The following is an 18,528-nucleotide window of genomic DNA, read 5'->3' as shown; positions in this document are numbered from 1 at the left end:
ACCACTGGCTTCTTTTTAATGCTGATGTTTCCAGCAACCATGCTCAGTTCTCCATGGCCCCAGCTCTGCAGGCACTGCCTTTCTAGCAAAACTGAGAACTTTTCAAATGGCTTTTTGCTCTTGATTCTCACTGTAAATTGGGCTGAAAGCAGCCAGAAGTTTCCATCCCACAGTTCAAAGGTAGAGCTACCTTAGAATTTCTTCTGTAAGATTTATTAGTTAGCTTCCCTTAATCTAGGTCTCCTGCAAAGCCTCAGAACATGGGCAAAATGAAGACAAGTTTTGTTGCCCAGGTGTAATACACATGGTCTCCATTCCGCCTGGCAGTGGAGGTCTTCTTCCCAACTGAAACCTTCTGAGCCTGGCCTTTACTGTCTGCATTTCTATCAGCTTTCTGGTCTTTAAAGTTCTGACCATAGTCTCCATTAAACTCAGCTCATAGCATTCTAGGGCTTGTTTATTTTGTGTGGGGTTTTTTTCCTGTTTTGTTTTGTTTTGTTTTGTTTTGTTTTGTTTTGTTTTGAGACAGGGTCTCACTGTGTAGTTCAGGCTGGCCTTGAATTCACTGTGTAGTCCAGGTTGGCCTCAAACTCCAGATGATCCTCCTGTCTCTGCCTCCCAAGTACTGGGATTACAGGCGTGTGCCACCATGCCTGGCTCTGGGGCTTGTCTTGCGGGCATTTCCAAACCTTCCCAAACTGCTGCTGCAAGCCACTTCCAAAGGCTTGTGAATCACGTGGCCACTTACGGTCACACCAGCGATGCTCCTTCTCTGGTACCAAAGCCTGTCTTGGTCACATTCTGATTGCTGAGACCCAATACCCTCAACATCCACAACTAAAAGTGAAGAAGTTTATTTTGACTCGTGGTTACAGTCCCTGGTCAGCTGGCTCCAAGGCAGAGACAGCATAGTGGGGGTGCTGGGCTGGTGGAGAGTCGCTCCTGTCTTGGTGTCTGGGAAGCAGAGAGAAGGGAGGAGCTGGGGAAGTGACACTCCCGGCCACACCCTGTGACCCACCTCTTCTAACTGACCCTGCCTTTACCCGCACATCTACCCTGACTTTGGTGGATTAACCTGCAGGTGAGTGTAGCACCCCATGAACCAGTCCCCGTCTGAAAGCCCTGCTGTGAACTCAGGCATCTTGGGGGCGAGTTCTAGATCTGCACTGTGGTGGCAGGCTCTTGGCTTGTGCCTTCCGCCCCGCCCACTTCCTGGAGCACAGTCAGGGTGCTGAGAGGTGGTGCCAACCCAGGTCCTCCTGCAGGTTTGTGATCCTGTCCGTGGTGCTCTTTGGCCTGGTCTACAGCCCACATGAGGCCTGCTCCCTGAACCTGGTGGATCACGGCCGAGGCTACCTGGGCATCCTGCTGAGCTGCATGATTGCTGAGATGGCCATCATCTGGCTGAGCATGCGCGGGGGCATCCTCTACACAGAACCCCGCGACTCCATGCAGTACGTGCTCTACGTGCGCCTGGGTAAGGGCCGCCCCGGGACGGTGCTCGACCGCGCTGTCCATTCGTTCAGCGGTGTGCGCTGTGAGCCAGGCCTCCGCCTGCACCGGGGACTGCAGGGCATGGAGACTTCCTGGGCGGGCCGGCTGTGAACGAAGTCTGCAGGGCACCTGCGTGCGTCTCTGCATCACCTGGGCTGGCCTGCCCTGCAGCGGATGAGATGAATCATTTCTTTGGTGCCCATAGCCCAGAGTCCAGTGTTTGCTCTCTGGGCCTTTAGGGACAAATTTTGCTGTCCTTGAGTCTAGCTGGGAGCACCACCGCAAAGCACTGTGCTTTGCGGTCACCTCAGACAGGCCCACCCCACCCTGGCCAGCCCCTCGGACTGGCTCCTCCTCCTGCAGGGTGAGAGGCCTCCAGCTGGGAAGTAGTGGTTTCTGTGCCTGGACATTTGTGTCTTCCTGCCATGGGTGGGAGCTGGGGGTCCACAGCAGACCCCACAGCCTTGCACAGTCCCATGACATAGACCTTGTCACCCTGCTTCTCAGAGGAGGACTCCGAGGCTCAGGAGTTAGGTAGCTGGCCTAACACAGGCCCGGTCCTGAGTTCATGCACATGATTCTGAAACCCTGAAGGAAAGGGAAGAAGCTCCTCACCCACGGCTTGGCCCTCCAGGAACGTAAGGGGCTGGTGGGGCCTGCAGGACAGAATGAGGGGAGCGACCTCCAGCCTGTGCAGTTGGGGGGGTGGTGTTGCACATCCGGGCCCTTCCCTGGCAGGCCGTGATGCCAGCCTCAGCCTGGCCCCTCTCCCTGCAGCCATCCTGGTGATCGAGTTCATCTATGCCATCGTGGGCATCGTGTGGCTCACGCAGTACTACACCTCCTGCAACGACCTCACTGCCAAGAACGTCACCCTCGGTACGCCAGCCCAGGGTGGAGATGTCTGGAGGTCAGCGGGGAGCCGTGTGTCCGGATGCCCCCGGAGGGCCCAAGCCCGCGGGCAGCAGTAGGCACGGGCAATGGGGCAGCAGCTATGTGCCAAGGTGGCCTTAGGCTCACGGCTCTGCAGGGCTGGGCAGGGCTTCTGAGCCTCCCTCCTGGGCCCCGGGGTTCCTGTCTTCAGGGCAGTGACCAGAGTGTTCCCCAAACCCCTTGCTTCCCACGGCTGCCCCAGGGATGGTCGTCTGCAACTGGGTGGTCATCCTCAGCGTGTGCATCACCGTGCTCTGTGTCTTCGACCCCACGGGCCGCACCTTCGTCAAGCTGAGGGCCACCAAGCGGAGGCAGCGCAACCTGCGGACCTACAACCTGCGGTCAGTAGCCGGAAGGCAGGGCTGCCTCCCAGCAGGTACTGGGACAGGCAGAGGGTGGCCATGCTCGCCATGAGGGACGCAGGCCTCCCAGGCTGCCCGGCATCTGTGAGGGGCTTGCCCTGCCCAGCCTCAGTGTCATTATGGGTAAAGTGTGAACCACAGCTCCTGCCTCGTCACGTGGTGAGGCTTACAAGAGGGAAGGGGCAGGCACCGTCACAGGCAGCGGCACTAACAGAGCCACTGTAGCCACACGGGATACAGACAGCCTGGCGTCACACAGACCAAGTTACCACTCCCGAGCAGCTGTCACTGTCCCCCGCACGGGGCACTGGGCTTCACAGAGCAAGCGGCAAGGCCGGGAACGAGCCTGGGGTCTGGCTTCCAAGCCTTTGCTTAACTCCGGGCAGGGCTGCCTCTGGGTGTCAGGTGGGAGGATGATAACCAAGGACGACATGGGAGTGCATGGGTTTCGCACTGTGCAGAGTGTGAGGGAGGAAGGAAGAAGGGTCCTCCAGGGTGGGCTGTGGGGACCCTCTTAATGGGTCCCCTTCACACAGCCAGCCCCTTTCACCCCCGGCCGCCCCAGCGAGCTGTGAGACGCACCCTCCGGACCACCCTCTGCATCGCTTGCCAGATGCTGGTGCCGGGTGTGGATGTGGCCCTCTGCCTCCAGCCCAGAGCTGCAGTTCAGGGCCCCACCCCGCAGGACCCCGGCCCGGCCCGGCCCGCGGCCTGCACCAGTCCCTGGGACCTTCCACAGCAGCCCATCTGCTCCAGAGCTGCACCCTCGCCTGGCCTGGCGTGGCCTGGCTGCTTCCCAGCCCCCAGTGCCAGGCCCAGAGCCACTTCCCTCCCTGTTTTCCTCCTTGCTCCAAGCTCACGGCCTGCCGGACCTGGGTTCTGGGCTCCGGGGATCCTGGAAAGAAACCTCCCCTCCCGCCAGGGTGATCCTGTGGGCCCTGGCAGCCGCCCTCACCCCCTGCTGCGGGCCAGCGGTTCCGTGTTTTAATTAGAGAGCGCTCTGTGGTTTCCGCCGCCAAGGTGAGGGGGAGGCCTGAGCTCACCGACCTCGGCCTGCTGCGGTTTCCCTCCCCGTGTGGGCCCCGCTTGCCTGCCTGGGGCTGCGGCGTGCCTGCGCAGGCCCACTTCCAACAGCCAGTGAGTCTGGCGCGGCCACCCCACACCGGCCCCCCGTGCCTGGAAGTCGGGGTGCGGCTTCGCCCTCGGCCTCTCTCTGGCCGTGAGACCAGTGGGGGCGGAGGAGTGCACCGGGTCCAGCACTGCCCCAGGAGTCTGGACTTCCCGCCGTGCCCAGGGAGCCTCTGCCCCCTTTCTAGCCTCAGCGTGCCGCAGGGCAGAGGCGCCGGGGGCTGGAAACTTCCGTGCAGCCTGGCTTTATGTCTCCGGGCCCAGGCGGCACTTGGCTGTACCTCTCACCTGCTGGCACACGGCCCCGAGATGACCTGCCCCCTGGTGCACGTCAAGGGTTCTGCGGGGGTGTGCGGGCTGGCAGGAGTCTGCGTTGGCTCTGAAAGCACTGTTGGGTTAGAAAGCATACGGTGCTCTGGGAAGTCAGCGCGCGCGTGCTTAGGATGCAGGGCTGCTCGCGCCCCAGGTCCTGCCGACCCCCTCCACAGCCTGGGAGACCTGGCCTGCCCCGCTGGCTGCCTGGCCTGGGGCCTGGGGCTGACGGAGCCTACCCGTCCCTCCTGCTGGCCGCTTAGTGCCCAGGCGCAGCTGAGCCCCACCTTGGCCCTCCTGATGCCCAGCCCTGGGGAGGACAGGGAGGCCCTGCCGTTCTGCCATCCCCCAGGGCTCCCAGCCTGAGCCTCTGGGCACTCAGGCTGCAGAGTGACCCCACGTCGGCCTAGTCCTGAAGCCCCCAGAGGGTGCCAGGAAGTGTGCCCGTCCATGCCCTGGGCTCCAGGGCTGACCACCCGCTCCAGCAGAGCCCCCAGCACTGGTGGGGCCTGGGTGTGGCCCCCATTCCCACAGTGTCCGGCACCGACACCCCCCTTCCCACCGTCCCTTGCAGGCACCGCCTGGAGGAGGGCCAGGCCACCAGCTGGTCCCGCCGGCTCAAGGTGTTCCTATGCTGCACCCGCACCAAGGACTCGCAGTCCGTAAGTACCAGGGGTGCCTCGCCCGTGCCCTGGGGTCTGTGCCTTCCAGCCCTGTGGCAGGCCGGTGGGCAGGCCGGGCTGGACGTGGCAGCCTGCTCAGCATGGGGCATTCTGTCCTTCCCTGGCAACGCCTCTGCCGGCAAGGCAGCTGTCACTGGCTTTGCAGAAGGACCAGAGAAACCCCTGCAAATGAACGTAGGTTTAGTCGGAGGACGCTCAGAAGTCAGGCACCCAGGGTGGGAGGGGCCAGCGGCCGAGGGAGCTGCGAGACCTGTGGGGCGCAGAGTGCGTGGCCGGCCTTCAGCTCCGAGTCCTGGGTTCGAGGCCCTCGGGACCAGGCACCACCCAAGGGGCGCGGCATCTGCAGAGCTCATCTGGGGCCACCTCATTAGGGGGTTAGCAGCGGAGGCCCAGAGGGGTATAGCCGGCACCCGTCTCCCAGGTGGTAGGTCTCAGGGTGGGAGGCCACTCCAGAAGCCAGTGGAACCCTCCAGGGCAGGTTCACCCAGCGTGAGTGACCGAATCCGAGAGAGCCTGAAGTGCAGCTGGCATTGGCGGGCAGGCAGAGGGCAGGCCTGGGAGGCAAATATGCACGGTGCGGGGCCGACTCAGGGCCTGCTGCGTCCTATTCAGGGTGACTGGTGCGGGGCCCAGGCCAAGTACTTTTGGACTGGACTCTTTAATAAGCATGTATTCTTTTGGATCAGTTTGTGCTGTGTTGTTTAAAAACTTGTGTTGGAAGTTGGGTGGGGTGGTACACACCTGTCATCCAGCACTGTGGGAGGCTGAGGCAGGAGGATTGTAGGTTTGAGTGGGGCCTGGGTATGTAGTGATTCAAGGAGAAAAAAGGACAGGGGATGTAGCCTGGCTTGCAGGTCCTGGGTTCAATCACTAAATCCCTGGTATAAAACAACAGCAGCAACAAAACAACAACAAAATTGAAAAAAAAAAATCCACACCGTGGCCACCAGCACGGGCCTTTGTGCAGGCCCTGCGTCTCTGCACCTGGCCGCCAGGGCCTCTCCCCCAGTGGTTGCTGAGCAGCAGCTGCACCTCCAGATCCCTTTCTCTGTGTGCTGGGCCCTTCGGGGTGAGCCTAGCAGGCACTGACAGCCCAGAGGACACTCGGCCTGGCCAGTGAGCGGCCCTGCAGGCCCCCAGCCCAGGGCCTGGAGGGAGAGTGGCCCCCAGCCCACAGCTTTTCCGCGGGTCTTGGATGCCCAGGAGTCCCTGGAGGCCCTGGGCAATGCTGCTGGGCAGCAGGGGGCCTGGGGGGCTCCCCATGCCCGGGGGGCTTGCAGGTCACAGCGGGAAGGGACCGATGGGTGCAGCCAGGGCCCCGCCAGCCTGTGTTCCTGGTGTCGGGACAGGAGGAGAGGGCAGCATTGCTGCGTGCAGTAGACAGCGTGGTGTGGGCCCAACCGGGAGAGGCCGCCCTGGCCTCACTCCTGCTCTCTGCCCCGCTGCCCGCCCGCATGTCCCAGGACGCCTACTCGGAAATCGCCTACCTCTTCGCCGAGTTTTTCCGAGACCTCGACATCGTGCCCTCCGACATCATTGCCGGCCTGGTGCTGCTCCGCCAGCGGCAGCGGGCCAAGCGCAATGCCGTGCTGGACGAGGTGAGTGCAGGCCTCCGGGCCACCGCTCGCCATCCCCCCAGGGGCCCTGCTGCTGACCGGAGCTCCCTGTCCCGCCCTGGTTCTCTTCCTGCCACATGCCGAGGGACCCCTTCGCAGGGCCCATCAGGTGCCCAGCCCCTGACCTCTGCTCTGCACTGTGGTCTGCCCTGCTGCTCCTCCTGCGTCCCCTTGGTCTCAGTGTCGTCACCTGCAAGACTCCCGCCCCTGCAGAGCACCCCAAGGCTGTGCCCCTTGGCTGAAGGAGGGCATCTAGAAAGGGGGGCTCCTGATCCAGAGCCCTGGCTGCTGGCCAGATCTCAGAAGAGCCAGGAGCCCCGGGGCCTCAGGGAACAGTGGAGCTCGGGGCCAGGCCCCACTCACCGCTGCACCTGTCTTCCAGGCAAACAACGACATCCTAGCCTTCCTGTCTGGGATGCCCGTGACCAGAAACACCAAGTACCTCGACCTCAAGAACTCGGTGAGTCACAGGCCGCTCCTGTCCCCCGTCCTCTGCCCTCCAGAGAGCCCCAGCTGTCAGATCATGGCCCCCAGATCCCGTGCTTCTGCCATGGAACCCCGAGTCCCAGCCGAGCTTCCTGGCCTCTTGAGACGGTAGAGCCCCCGTCAGGTGAGCTGGCTGTCCTCAGGCTGTCCAGCCCGTAGGCCGTGGGATCCCAGCCTCAGCGCCTCTGGTGGAGACCCCTCCTGGGAAGGGGTGGTGCCAGCCCAGGGTGGGCACAGCTGGGGAGGGAGCTGGCCCTGCCCTGGGAGTGTGGATCTGGGTCTCTGCCACACTGCAGCCCCTGCAGCTGTGAAGGGACCCTGGGGACAGCTTCAGCCAGAGCTTGGGGAGCCAAGGGCCGCCCCGAGTGCCTCCTGCCAGGCCCAAGGCAGAGCCGCCACGCGGGGCTGCTCATGTCAGCCCTGGTGACCTCGCACTTGAGGGAAGGTCACTCTGCAGGCGGCTGAACCCACAGCAGCTGCCCAGCAGCCTCTGCTCACTGTGGACCTGCCCGGCTGACTCTGTCCTGGGGTGACGGAGCGGGGGCCAAGGGCAGGGCGCGGGCACAGACCCAGAGTCCTCTGCTCACTGTGGACCCGCCTGGCTCACTGTCCTGGGGTGACGGAGCGGGGGCCAAGGGCAGGGCGCGGGCACAGACCCAGAGTCCTCTGCTCACTGTGGACCTGCCTGGCTGACTGTCCTGGGGTGACGGAGCGGGGGCCAAGGGCAGGGCGCGGGCACAGACCCAGAGTTAGCCCCTCTCAGGACCCACTGTAGGCAGCCTGGGACTCCGAGAGGACTCCTCACCCCCACCCGTCTGTGAGGCCCGTTAATGCCCTGGGTGCCCAGGGTGCCTGGCCTGACACCTGTGCCCCCTCTGGCCCCAGGGAGCCACGGCAGCTCTGGGCCTCGGACCCCTGGGTCTCCCCAGGTGCTCTTTCCAGGGGACCCCAGCCGCCAGGCCTTGCCTGAGTGTCGTCCCCACGTCTCAGCCTGGAGCCCCTGGAGGGCTCTGGCCGCTTGTCCCCTCACCAAGGCAGCAGTGAGAAGGTCCAGGTCCTCCCGGAGCTGAGCCCCTGGCCACCACTGCCCTTCCCCGCTTTCCTGGGTCTGACGGCCGAGGCAGGGTGACCCCACTCACACCCTCGCTCGCTGCCAGGAAATCAGTCAAGCGCTCCCAGCGATTTCCCGTCCCCGAGTCATTAATTCTGAGATGCAGGTGCGGGACAGATCCCAGTAGGATCTGTGCCCTGGTTGCACAGATAATTGGGGACGTGCAATTATGTGGAGGCGCGCGGCCCCCGCAGGCCCGGCCCGGCCTCCCGCCTGCGGGGCGAGCACTGTGGGGACGCGGGCGGCACCCTCTGCGCTGTCTTCCAGCACGAGATGCTGCGCTACAAGGAGGTCTGCTACTACATGCTGTTCGCCCTGGCAGCCTACGGCTGGCCCATGTACCTGATGCGCAAGCCCGCCTGCGGCCTCTGCCAGCTGGCCCGCTCCTGCTCGTGAGTGCCGCCCCGGCCGCGCCTGCGCCCCTCACACCCGTCTGCAGGGCCTGGGCAGCGCAGCTGGGCGCTCGGGAGACACGCCGCTCGGGGCTCAGATCCGGACGGGTCCCCTTACTTCCCGCCCGTTCTCCGCCCACATCGCCCCGTGTCCGGCTCCCTCCTGGCCCCCTTTCCAAGGCACGCAGGGGCCCCTGCAACTATGGCTCCTCATTCTGCCCCGCCCGCCCTCCCCGGCTGAGGCGGGGACTCCGGGAGGAACCCTGTGCTTGCGTCCTTCTGAGTCTGGCCCAGGTGGGCAGAAGGAGGACAGCTCCCTGGGCGCCTGTTCTGGAAAGGCTGGCGTGTTCCGCGGTGCCCGCCCTCCCCAGAAAGCTGGTGGCCCCTGGGACGCACTTGCTGTCGTGCCCACAGCAGCTCAGTGGGGGCCTGGGGCCTCGAGCCCTGGGTCCTTCCCTGCCAGCCGCGTGTGCCTGGCCTTCCTCCGGTGTTCTCGGAGGCCCTGCTGGGCTGAGCACCCAGAGAGCGCTTGGCCAGGAGTCCTGAGCCAGGCCGCGGCGACACCTGTCAAGCCCTTGCCTCGGTCGTAAGAGGTGGTGTCCCCTGCAGGGCGTTTCATCACCCACGAGGCCCTGGTGGGTAGGGCCCAGGGCACTCTGCAGACACGGGATATGGGCGCTGGCGTCTGCCTGCTCAGGGCAGCGGGAGGGCCCGAGGGCCCGGGGTCAGGAGGACCCAGGCTCGCAGCCAGGGCTTGGGCTGGGCCAGAGGAGCACGGAGCCCGCGCCTGCTTGGTCTGGCGTGGTGCTGGGAGGAGCTCTCCAGTGGGCGCGGGCGCGGGGCCGAGCCCAGGGCACACGCTGGCTTCCCTGGGGCCCTGCGGCTCCCTTGGCCCTCAGTCCCTGCCCCAGGGAGGCTCTGCACCCCACACTGTGGATGAGGAAACTGAGGCCTAGATGACGGAGCACCTCAGAAAGGGGAGGGTACAGCGGGAAGGGTCGGGACCCCGAGACCGCCACCCCAAGGAGGAGCCCAGCCCCGCCCTGCTGCTGAGCCTGTGCCGTGACGCCTCCGGGCTCTGCTTCTGGAGGGTGATGGGGCGGGCTACACCCGGGCATCAGGGTCTCGGCTGGACCCTGGGCTTCTTCACCAGGCCTCTCAGACTATTCCGCTGTGAGGGAGACAGCTCTGAGCGCGCCGAGGTCAGGGACTTTGATAGGATTCGGCGGCGTCCCCACCCCATCTGTGTGCTGCTGGCGCCCTCTGGTGGCGGGAGGGACAGCTGCAGCCTGCTGACGGGTTCCCTCGAGGCTGGGTCACTCACTGCAGGCGCTGCTCGTGCAGTGGTGTGGCGTGTGCAGTGGTGCCCGCCCAGTGTGTGTCACAGCAGCTGGGTGGCCTGGTGGGTGGGAGGTGCCTGAGAGGAGGGGCCGGAGGCCGGTGGGAGGAGGCCGGCTTGACAAGCTTTCGGGGCTTGCTGAGTCTGACGTGGGACAAGTTTGGGTGGGGCGCAGGGCGGAGAGGGCCGGGTGCAGGCGGCCAGGGGAGGGAAAGGCCGAGGGTGGAGGGCAGGGGTGGGGCCAGCCAGCAGGGGCTCGGTCAGGGATGGGGGGTCTTACGCCTGGGAGTCCACACCCCCTGGGGGCCGGGCAGGAGCAGGTGTGGGGGAGCGTCCAGGGCCCGGGACAGCTGCAGGGGCCCTGCTGGTGCAGAGCTGTGGGACAGGGGCCGCAGAGAGACCCAGTGTAGGGGGTGCTTGGGGTGCCGGGGTTTGGGATGTGCCGGTCACGGAGGTTACAGCAAGGGTGATCGTGGGGGCAGTGGGGTCCGCTCTAGGGGTCGGAGGAGAAATCTGCTGCCCCCCACGCAGCTGCTGCCTGTGCCCCACACGGCCCCGGTTTGCCCCTGGCGTCACCATCGAGGAGGACAACTGCTGTGGCTGCAACGCCATTGCCATCCGACGCCACTTCCTGGATGAGAACATGACAGCAGTGGACATCGTCTACACCTCCTGCCACGACGCGGTGAGCTGTGGCTGCTTGTGAGGTGGACGCCAGCCCCACACCCAGCGTCAGGTCCCCTGGCCCAGCCGTTGGAGGCGAGGGCGGCCACGGGGAGGGGTGAGGTCCGTGCGGACCCGTGTGGCGCGTGGCGCTCGGGCTGCTGGGTCATGAGGCCCGGCCTTGCTTGGGAACATGGGCTCCGTGGCAGCGCCGGACGGGGTCAGACCCCGGGACAGTGGCTCAGCGTGGCTACCACTCTCGGGCTCACGCGCCGCCGCCCCCAGGTGTACGAGACCCCCTTCTATGTGGCTGTGGACCACGACAAGAAGAAAGTGGTGATCAGCATCCGGGGAACCCTGTCCCCCAAGGTACGCTGTGCCCCTCAAGGCCCGGGAGCCCCGCCCGTCTCTCCACGCTCACCCGTGCCCCTCCCCCTCTGCCCCAGGATGCCCTGACCGACCTGACGGGCGACGCCGAGCGCCTCCCCGTGGAGGGCCATCGTGGCACCTGGCTGGGCCACAAGGTACTGGCTGCCCCGCGCGCGGGGCCGCTCCCTGGGCTGCAGGAGGGACGGCTGGGCTGGCTTCACCCGCAAGGCCCATGCGGCCTGTCCTCGGGACCCCATCCCCACCTGTGCCCAGAGCACTATAGGGCAGCAGGGCTGCCACGCCGGCACCTGCCAGCGCCACCTGCCAGGCTTCTGGTTTCCCCGGACAGGGCAGCCCCAGGCCCCAGGGCCAGGCTGTCCTGGGGAGCACAGGGGCAGGGCCAGTGGCTTGGGTCTGTGGTCTGCAGATCCCCAGGCCTCCCGTGACACCCCGTCTCCCACCCAGGGCATGGTGCTGTCTGCCGAGTACATAAAGAAGAAGCTGGAGCAGGAGATGGTCCTGTCGCAGGCCTTCGGGCGAGACCTGGTGAGGCGAGTCCCATGCCCCGGGCCTGAGCGCCCCGCCTTGGGGCCTGGGCCGTGACAGCCTCCTGGGAGGGGACATCAGGGAGAAGCTTGTGACGCACAGGACAGCAAGGACGGTGGTGGAGCGTGTGGAGGGCGCCCCGCTGTGCCTGCCACCCTGCTGGTGCAGAGCTCCCTGCCCGGGCACTGCCAGCCGCCCCGCCTGGGCCGAGTGAGCGCAGGTATCTGGGCGCAGTCTGGCAGGCAGCGGGCAGGGTGCTCAGGTGTCTCTCCTCCTCAGGGCCGCGGAACCAAGCACTATGGCCTGATCGTGGTGGGCCACTCCCTGGGTGCGGGCACCGCGGCGATTCTGTCCTTCCTCCTGCGCCCACAGTACCCGACCCTCAAGTGCTTCGCCTACTCGCCTCCCGGGGGCCTGCTGAGGTGAGCACTCAGACCCCTGGGGCCAGGCCAGGCCTCGTGGGCATCGGGCTTCCGGCCGTGGGGACGTCTGGCACGCCCAGTGCGTGGGGAGTGGTGCCTCAGTCGCTTCCCTACCCGCGCTCACGGGCAGAGATCTGTGGACTCCCATCTCGGACAGGGCTTAGTCCCGGGGTAGCAGGGGCACAGCGCCTCAGAAGAGAGCAGCAGACACGGACCAGGGCCAGGCCCTGCGACCCAAAGCGCCTGGCAGTGTCCCACCGGGCGCCGCGGTGACACGCCCTGACTGTCCCCGCGGTGGCAGATGAGGATGGTCACCTGCCCTGTCCAGCCCTGGCTCAGCCTTCCAGCAGGAGCTGCCCAGGAGCCCCAACCCACCGCGACTTCCCTTGCAGCGAGGACGCGATGGAGTATTCCAAAGAGTTCGTGACGGCTGTGGTTCTGGGCAAGGACCTGGTCCCCAGGCGAGTCCCCTCCCGTGTGGCCCCAGCAGGCCTGTGCCCCACCTCAGGCTCCGAGGGACCCCAGGGGCCCTCCATACCTGCAGTTACCCGTGGTGAGAAGACGGGGTCACGGGCGCGCTCGCTGTGCCCCAGGCTGTCCCTGTGACCCCAGTGTCCCCGCCTCCCTCCGCAGGATCGGCCTCTCGCAGCTGGAGGGCTTCCGCAGGCAGCTACTGGACGTGCTGCAGCGCAGCACCAAGCCCAAGGTGGGTCCCTGCCCCATCCCCCGGTCCTGCAGGACAGAGCCCCGCGGGCCCACGGAGTGTCCTGGACCTCAGGGCTCCAAGGCCGGTTAGCACTGGGGGAAACTGAGGCCCAGCATGGGCAGGATTCACCCCTAATTATCGGGGTCCTGACCAGGTTGCCTGGGCTCAGGGTCTAGGCTCAGCCCACCCTGCTCCCCTGCAGGGCCGCAGCAGACACGCCCTTCCTGAGGCACAAGGAGTGGCCCTGGGGGCTGTGTGGCAGGGTCCTCCTAGGTCACTCCCACAGCCCCTGCGGCCCTCCCCTGCAGCCCCTGCGGCCCCCCCCCCGTGATGTCTGGAACCAGGGCAGGCTGGCAGCTCTGTGGGGGCAGCCACCCGGGCATGAGGGACCCTGGCCTAGGCGCTGGCCAGGCCAGGAATGTGGTAGCTGCCCCCCAGCCTAGCAAGAGCTGAGCCCTTCTGCTTGGACTCAGAGCAAGCACCCGGAACCCCGCAACCCCACCTCCTCCACGCGTGGCTCTTCCTGGCACCCTGGCCACTGCACCTCAGGTGGACACAGCTTTCATGCCAGGCCCCTAGCCGGGCATGGTGGTGCCCGCCTGTAATCCCAGCACTCAGGAGGCTGAGAATTCACGCTGTGAATTCAACGCCATCCTGGGCTAAGTGAACTCAAGGCCAGCCTGAACTGCATAGCGAGACCCTGTCTCAAAAAGATAAAAAAAAAAAGTAACTCATGCCAGGTCCCTGCCCTGCCATTGTCCCCTGCGGCCCACCTGCCCACTCCGTTCCACTCTGTCCCCGTCCCTCCCCACAGTGGCGGATCATTGTGGGAGCCACCAAGTGCATCCCCAAGTCGGAGCTGCCTGAGGAGGTAGAGGTGACCGCACTGGCCAGCACCCGGCTCTGGACCCACCCCAGCGACCTGACCATCGCCCTGTCAGCCAGCACCCCGCTCTACCCGCCGGGCCGCATCATCCACGTGGTCCACAACCACCCCGCGGAGCACAGCTGGTAGGTGCCCGCGTGGGCGAGTGCCCACCAGGTGCGGAGGGCCCGGCCACCCTGCACCCTGGGCACAGAGCACGAGGCCTCACCTGCTTTCCTCCTGAGGCCAGGCGCCCGTCCCCGAGCGCGGGCAGTGGCCCGGCCCAGCTCAGGGCTGGCCGCCTGGGCAGAGCCAACAGGGCCTGAGAGGACCCCCTCCCCATCAGCTGCTGTGAGCAGGAGGAGCCCACGTACTTTGCCATCTGGGGCGACAACAAGGCCTTCAATGAGGTGATCATCTCGCCGGCCATGCTGCACGAGCACTTGCCCTACGTGGTCATGGAGGGGCTCAACAAGGTGAGCACGGCCGCACCGCACAGGCGTAGGCTCCGTGGGGTGGGGCGCCACCTTCCCGGGGCCCAGGCCGAGCCCCGGCCATAGGTGGGCAGGAGGCACCTTGGCCAGGCGCGAGGCGGGACCAGCCGTGCCTCCCACCCCAGGTGCTAGAGAACTACAACAAGGGGAAGACGGCGCTGCTGTCCGCGGCCAAGGTCATGGTGAGCCCCACTGAGGTGGACCTGACGCCCGAGCTCATCTTCCAGCAGCAGCCGCTGCCCACGGGGCCCACGCTGCCTGCCGGGCTGGCTCTGGAGCTACCAGCCGCCGAGCAGCGCAACAGCAGCGTCAGGTGAGCCCCGTTGCCAGGCCCACCCGCCGTGGGCAAGGCTCTGCACAGGCGGGGTGGGGGCTGCCTTCTGCGCCACTGCCCCTCAGCTGGCATGGCTAGGCCGCGGGCCACAGTCCCTAGGCACACAGCCAAGCCGGCAGACGCCGTGCGTTTATGCACACATGCACACAGGGGCTTGCTTGTGTTGTTTTGATGGTCCTGGGGATTGAACCCATGTCCTTTGCACTGAGCTACACCCAGCCTTATTTTTGTTTCTCATGGTTTTGTTTTGTGTTGTTTTGTTTTTCATCTTGAGTCGGGGTCTTGCTAATTTAGTTTCCCCAGCTGAGCTTGGACTTGCAATCCTCCTGACTCAGCCTCCTAGAGTGCTAGGGTGAGAGGTGTATCGCACTGTGCCTGATACTTGTGTGTTTGTACCGAAGTACACAAAAGCACACATTTGCGTGCAGTGGTCAGTCACAACACACAGATCACCCATGCAGACATGCACAGTACAGGACACGCGCACAGGCGGCCCGGCTGACACACGGACAGCTGGTGTACACTGTGCACACAGGAGGAGGCGTGCACACACTTGTCCTCAGAGCGCACGCTCTTCGTGGACACGTGCACTCAGGCGGTGGCGTGGAGACGGTGGCTGGGTGAGGAGGTTGGCAGTGCCAGGCAGCAGACACCCCAGCGCCGAGGAGGTGCTGGTGGGCCGTGCCCTGCACTGTGTGGGCGTCTGCCGCTCCTGCACCTTCCGGGGTGGCTGAGGGTTTTGTGCCCTCACCTGCACCCCTCCCCGCAGGAGCAAGTCCCAGTCCGAGATGAGCCTGGAGGGCTTCTCCGAGGGCCGGCTGCTGTCCCCCGCGGTGGCGGTGGCCGCCCGCCAGGACCCTGTGGAGCTGCTGCTGCTGTCCACTCAGGAGCGGCTGGCAGCCGAGCTGCAGGCCCGGCGGGCACCGCTGGCCACCATGGAGAGCCTGTCGGACACCGAGTCGCTGTACAGCTTCGACTCACGCCGCTCCTCCGGCTTCCGCAGCATCCGCGGCTCGCCCAGCCTGCACGCCGTGCTGGAGCGTGACGAGGGCCACCTCTTCTACATCGACCCCGCCATCCCCGAGGAGAACCCGTCCCTGAGCTCCCGCACCGAGCTGCTGGCCGCCGACAGCTTATCCAAGCACTCGCAGGACACACAGCCGCTGGAGGCCACCCCGGGCAGTGGCGGCGCCACCCCAGAGCGGCCCCCAAGTGTGGCCCGCGCCGAGGAGGAGGCGGTGTCAGCGGTGGCCGCAGACAGCGGCACGGCGCCCCTGGGGGAGCTGGCTCTGCACAATGGCCGCCTGGGGGACTCACCCAGCCCGCAGGTGCTGGAGTTCGCGGAGTTCATCGACAGCCTCTTCAACCTGGACAGCAAGAGCAGCTCCTTCCAGGACCTGTACTGCATGGTGGCCCCCGAGAGCCCCACCAGTGACTATGCTGAGGGCCCCCGCTCCCCCAGCCAGCAGGAGATCCTGCTCCGTGCCCAGTTTGAGCCCAACCTGGTGCCCAAGCCCCCACGGCTGTTTGCCGGCTCAGCGGAGCCGTCCTCGGGCATCTCCCTGTCCCCGTCCTTCCCGCTGAGCTCCTCGGGCGAGCTCATGGACCTCACACCCACAGCCCTCAGCAGCCAGGAGTGCCTGGCGGCCGACAAGGCCCGGACCTCCACGCCCGCTGGCCGAGGGGATGACCTGGTCATCCCAGCACGCTAGTTGGCACTGTGCACTGTTGCCAGGCCAGGTGGCTCTGAGGGGCTGGGTGGCCTCAGCATGGGCCGCCGCTGTGAGCTGGGTGTCCGCATCCCTACCTCAGCCTAGAGCCCCCGAGCCAGGCGGCTGGGACCTGGCCCTGTGGGGCGGGGTGGGCGGCCGAGCAGGCTCATCAGAGGGCATCCCGCTCCCCATTTCCGGGCAGGTGTGGGCAGCCGCCCCCCACCACCACACTCTGGCTGCTGGCCCCCGTGGCCCACGCGGGCATCTGCCCTGCCAACCCCAGCTCCGGTGCCTGCTGGCCGGCCCCCGGGGGTGGTGTTGCCAAGGTGGCTGCAGTGCTGTGTTTACAGAAGCTGCCTGGCTCGGCCTGGCCCACACCACACAGCTCGTGTGCTTAGTCAAGGGGCTGGAGGTGGGCAGGGCCGCCCCATCTCTGCCCCTCTGCCGGTGGTCCTGGGCACCCCAACCTGCCCTGCCTACCTGCTGTTTCCTGGCCCACCTTCCACTCCCAGGGACCCTGGCAACTCAAAGGGTGGTGGGCACTGCTAGGACCAGCCCTGGCTGCAGAGTCAGCGCCCTGGGAGAAGAGAAGGCGCCAAGCCCTTCCTCGGAGGCCCCCCTGCCCCCTTGCACACTCCCACCATGCCCAGCAGTCTGGGCCTGGAATCTGAAGCCAAATGCACCCCTGCCCCAGCCTTTGCTGGCCTGGGCTCCCTGCAGGGACCCGGGCACTCCGTACTCCTGGCAGGAAGTGGGGCCGGAGCAGACCCTGCACCTGCCCAGGGGCGGGTCCCTCCCTGCCGGGCAGGGAGGCCGTGCATGCTGGCGCAGGCACGTGTGTGCATGTGCACGGGCATGCGCCTTTCCTGGGGAACCCCGCGCCTGCCTGCCCACCCTGCCCACCCACCCAGAGGGCACGGGGTGGGGGCTCCGTCCTGGAGCATGGTCCCTCCTGCCTGTGCCTCCCTGCCCTGACCCTGACCCGTCCCCGTGGTCGTTGGTACCTGGGCCTGGGTGCCCCCACCTCACACGGCTGGGGCCTGCCGCCGTGCTGCCCGCCTGACGCCAGTCCCAGACCTGACGAGGGAGCGGGGTCTCCCTCTTTCTCTGCCCTCCCGCCTTCCCCACTCCGGGCCCCCCACTGCCCAGCCCCTAAGCAAGACAAGTCAGTGGCTCCTGGAACCTGAAACCGTAGACCAGGCCTAGTCAGAGGGAAGCGCCTGCTGGCCCGCTGGGGCGAGGGAGGCCCCCTCTGCCAGGGATGACGGTCCGGTCTGGGGCGCCCAGGCACGAGCCATCAGGGACAGGCCCCCCCCAGGCTGCCGCTGCACCACGCTGCACACTGGGCTGGGGTCCGCACCAGCCTGAAGGACGGGGCAGCACGTCCCCATCCGCGGTTGGGGCCTGAGCCACTCCTCAGCCCGGGGCTCAGACAGCTCCGACCCGCAGCACAAGCTGTCCGGCCGACCACCTCCGTACGCAACCGTGGCGGCGGCCAGCCAGTCCCTCCTGCACTCCACGTGCCATTCCCGTGACTTTTGTACCTAATGTATGAAAGATCCACACTAATACTGCTGTACAGAGGACAGACAGATGAATATAGCTTATCTATAAATATATCTGTATATACCGGTTTCTGTATATTGTATAGAGCTGTGTATAAATGGATGTAGGAGCACGCTGGCCGCCTTGAGTGACCTGTCTTCCATTGCGGCAGTGCGGCAGGGTGGGGACTCGGACGCCAGGGTCGTGGCAGAGCGGGGAAGCAGAAAAGGGGAACGGAGGCTCCCAGCCCAATCCCGTTCTGGCCCGGAAGATGCAAGGTGTGATTGGGTGCAGGAGGGAGTGCCAGTCTGTGCGAGGAGCCGGGCCGAGACTGTGGTCAGGTGTGTGCCTCCAGTCCTGACAAAAAGTGGCCCCAGAGCTGGGCACAGTGGCACACACCTGTAATCTTAGCACTGGAGAAGCTGAGGCAGGAGGGTCACAAGTTCCAGTCTCAGCTGAGCAACTTCAGTGAGACACTCTCAAAAATAAAAGGGGTTGGGAAATAGCCCAGTGGTGAGCGCTCCCCGGGCCCCATCCCTGACCCCCACACCCACATACCCAGGCTTGGAGCTCACTTGGGTCTGTGGGGCCTAGAACCTGCATCTTCACCCTGCCCTTGGTTCCAAGCTCAGCTGACTTGGGGGACAGAGGACGCCATGCCTGTGGGCCTTGGAGCCCCTGGCAGCCCTGCCTGGCCTCTTGTGTATCCCATTGTTACAGCCGTGCAAAACAGAGGTGGCCCATTTCCCTGCAAGCTCCAATCCTCGGAGGGTTAGGGGCTGCCCGGGCCTGCAGCACCAGGACAGCCTGCCACACCAGACGCTGGGCAGGGTGGGGGGACAGCGAGGGGCAGAGCTGAAAGGAGGGCCACTGGACGGCTTACCTGGGGACCCCGGGACCGGAGAGCTCAGGAGGGACCGCAGGCCCGCAGGCTTCCCTACTGCTGGACCTGGCCCAAACCTGCCCCTTTCGCACAGCAGGGGGCGCTGTTCCCTGTCCATAGCCTCGCGACAGAA

General features: G+C 65.7%; 1 protein-coding gene across 2 annotated transcripts in view; it reads left to right on the top strand.

Moving 5' to 3' along the window:
* Positions 1-17,650, top strand: part of Dagla (diacylglycerol lipase, alpha) — a 45,147-nt gene extending 27,497 nt beyond the window's left edge. For both annotated transcript variants that reach the window (XM_005408144.2, XM_013506495.1), the window contains exons 3-20: positions 1,266-1,477; positions 2,272-2,373; positions 2,630-2,768; positions 4,804-4,891; positions 6,376-6,510; positions 6,911-6,988; positions 8,393-8,517; positions 10,388-10,541; positions 10,805-10,888; positions 10,966-11,043; positions 11,354-11,434; positions 11,714-11,856; positions 12,249-12,317; positions 12,490-12,562; positions 13,377-13,573; positions 13,774-13,903; positions 14,047-14,234; positions 15,025-17,650. In XM_005408144.2, coding sequence (XP_005408201.1) covers positions 1,266-1,477; positions 2,272-2,373; positions 2,630-2,768; positions 4,804-4,891; positions 6,376-6,510; positions 6,911-6,988; positions 8,393-8,517; positions 10,388-10,541; positions 10,805-10,888; positions 10,966-11,043; positions 11,354-11,434; positions 11,714-11,856; positions 12,249-12,317; positions 12,490-12,562; positions 13,377-13,573; positions 13,774-13,903; positions 14,047-14,234; positions 15,025-15,967 — 3,019 coding nt within the window. In that variant the 3' untranslated portion in view covers positions 15,968-17,650. The remainder of the gene's footprint in view (positions 1-1,265; positions 1,478-2,271; positions 2,374-2,629; positions 2,769-4,803; positions 4,892-6,375; positions 6,511-6,910; positions 6,989-8,392; positions 8,518-10,387; positions 10,542-10,804; positions 10,889-10,965; positions 11,044-11,353; positions 11,435-11,713; positions 11,857-12,248; positions 12,318-12,489; positions 12,563-13,376; positions 13,574-13,773; positions 13,904-14,046; positions 14,235-15,024) is intronic.
* Positions 17,651-18,528: the final 878 nt, after the last annotated feature.

This window comes from Chinchilla lanigera, unplaced genomic scaffold (assembly GCF_000276665.1).
Source record: "Chinchilla lanigera isolate Chin_1 unplaced genomic scaffold, ChiLan1.0 scaffold00110, whole genome shotgun sequence".
NCBI lineage: Eukaryota > Metazoa > Chordata > Mammalia > Rodentia > Chinchillidae > Chinchilla > Chinchilla lanigera.
This window is presented reverse-complemented; position numbering and strand designations above follow the sequence as displayed.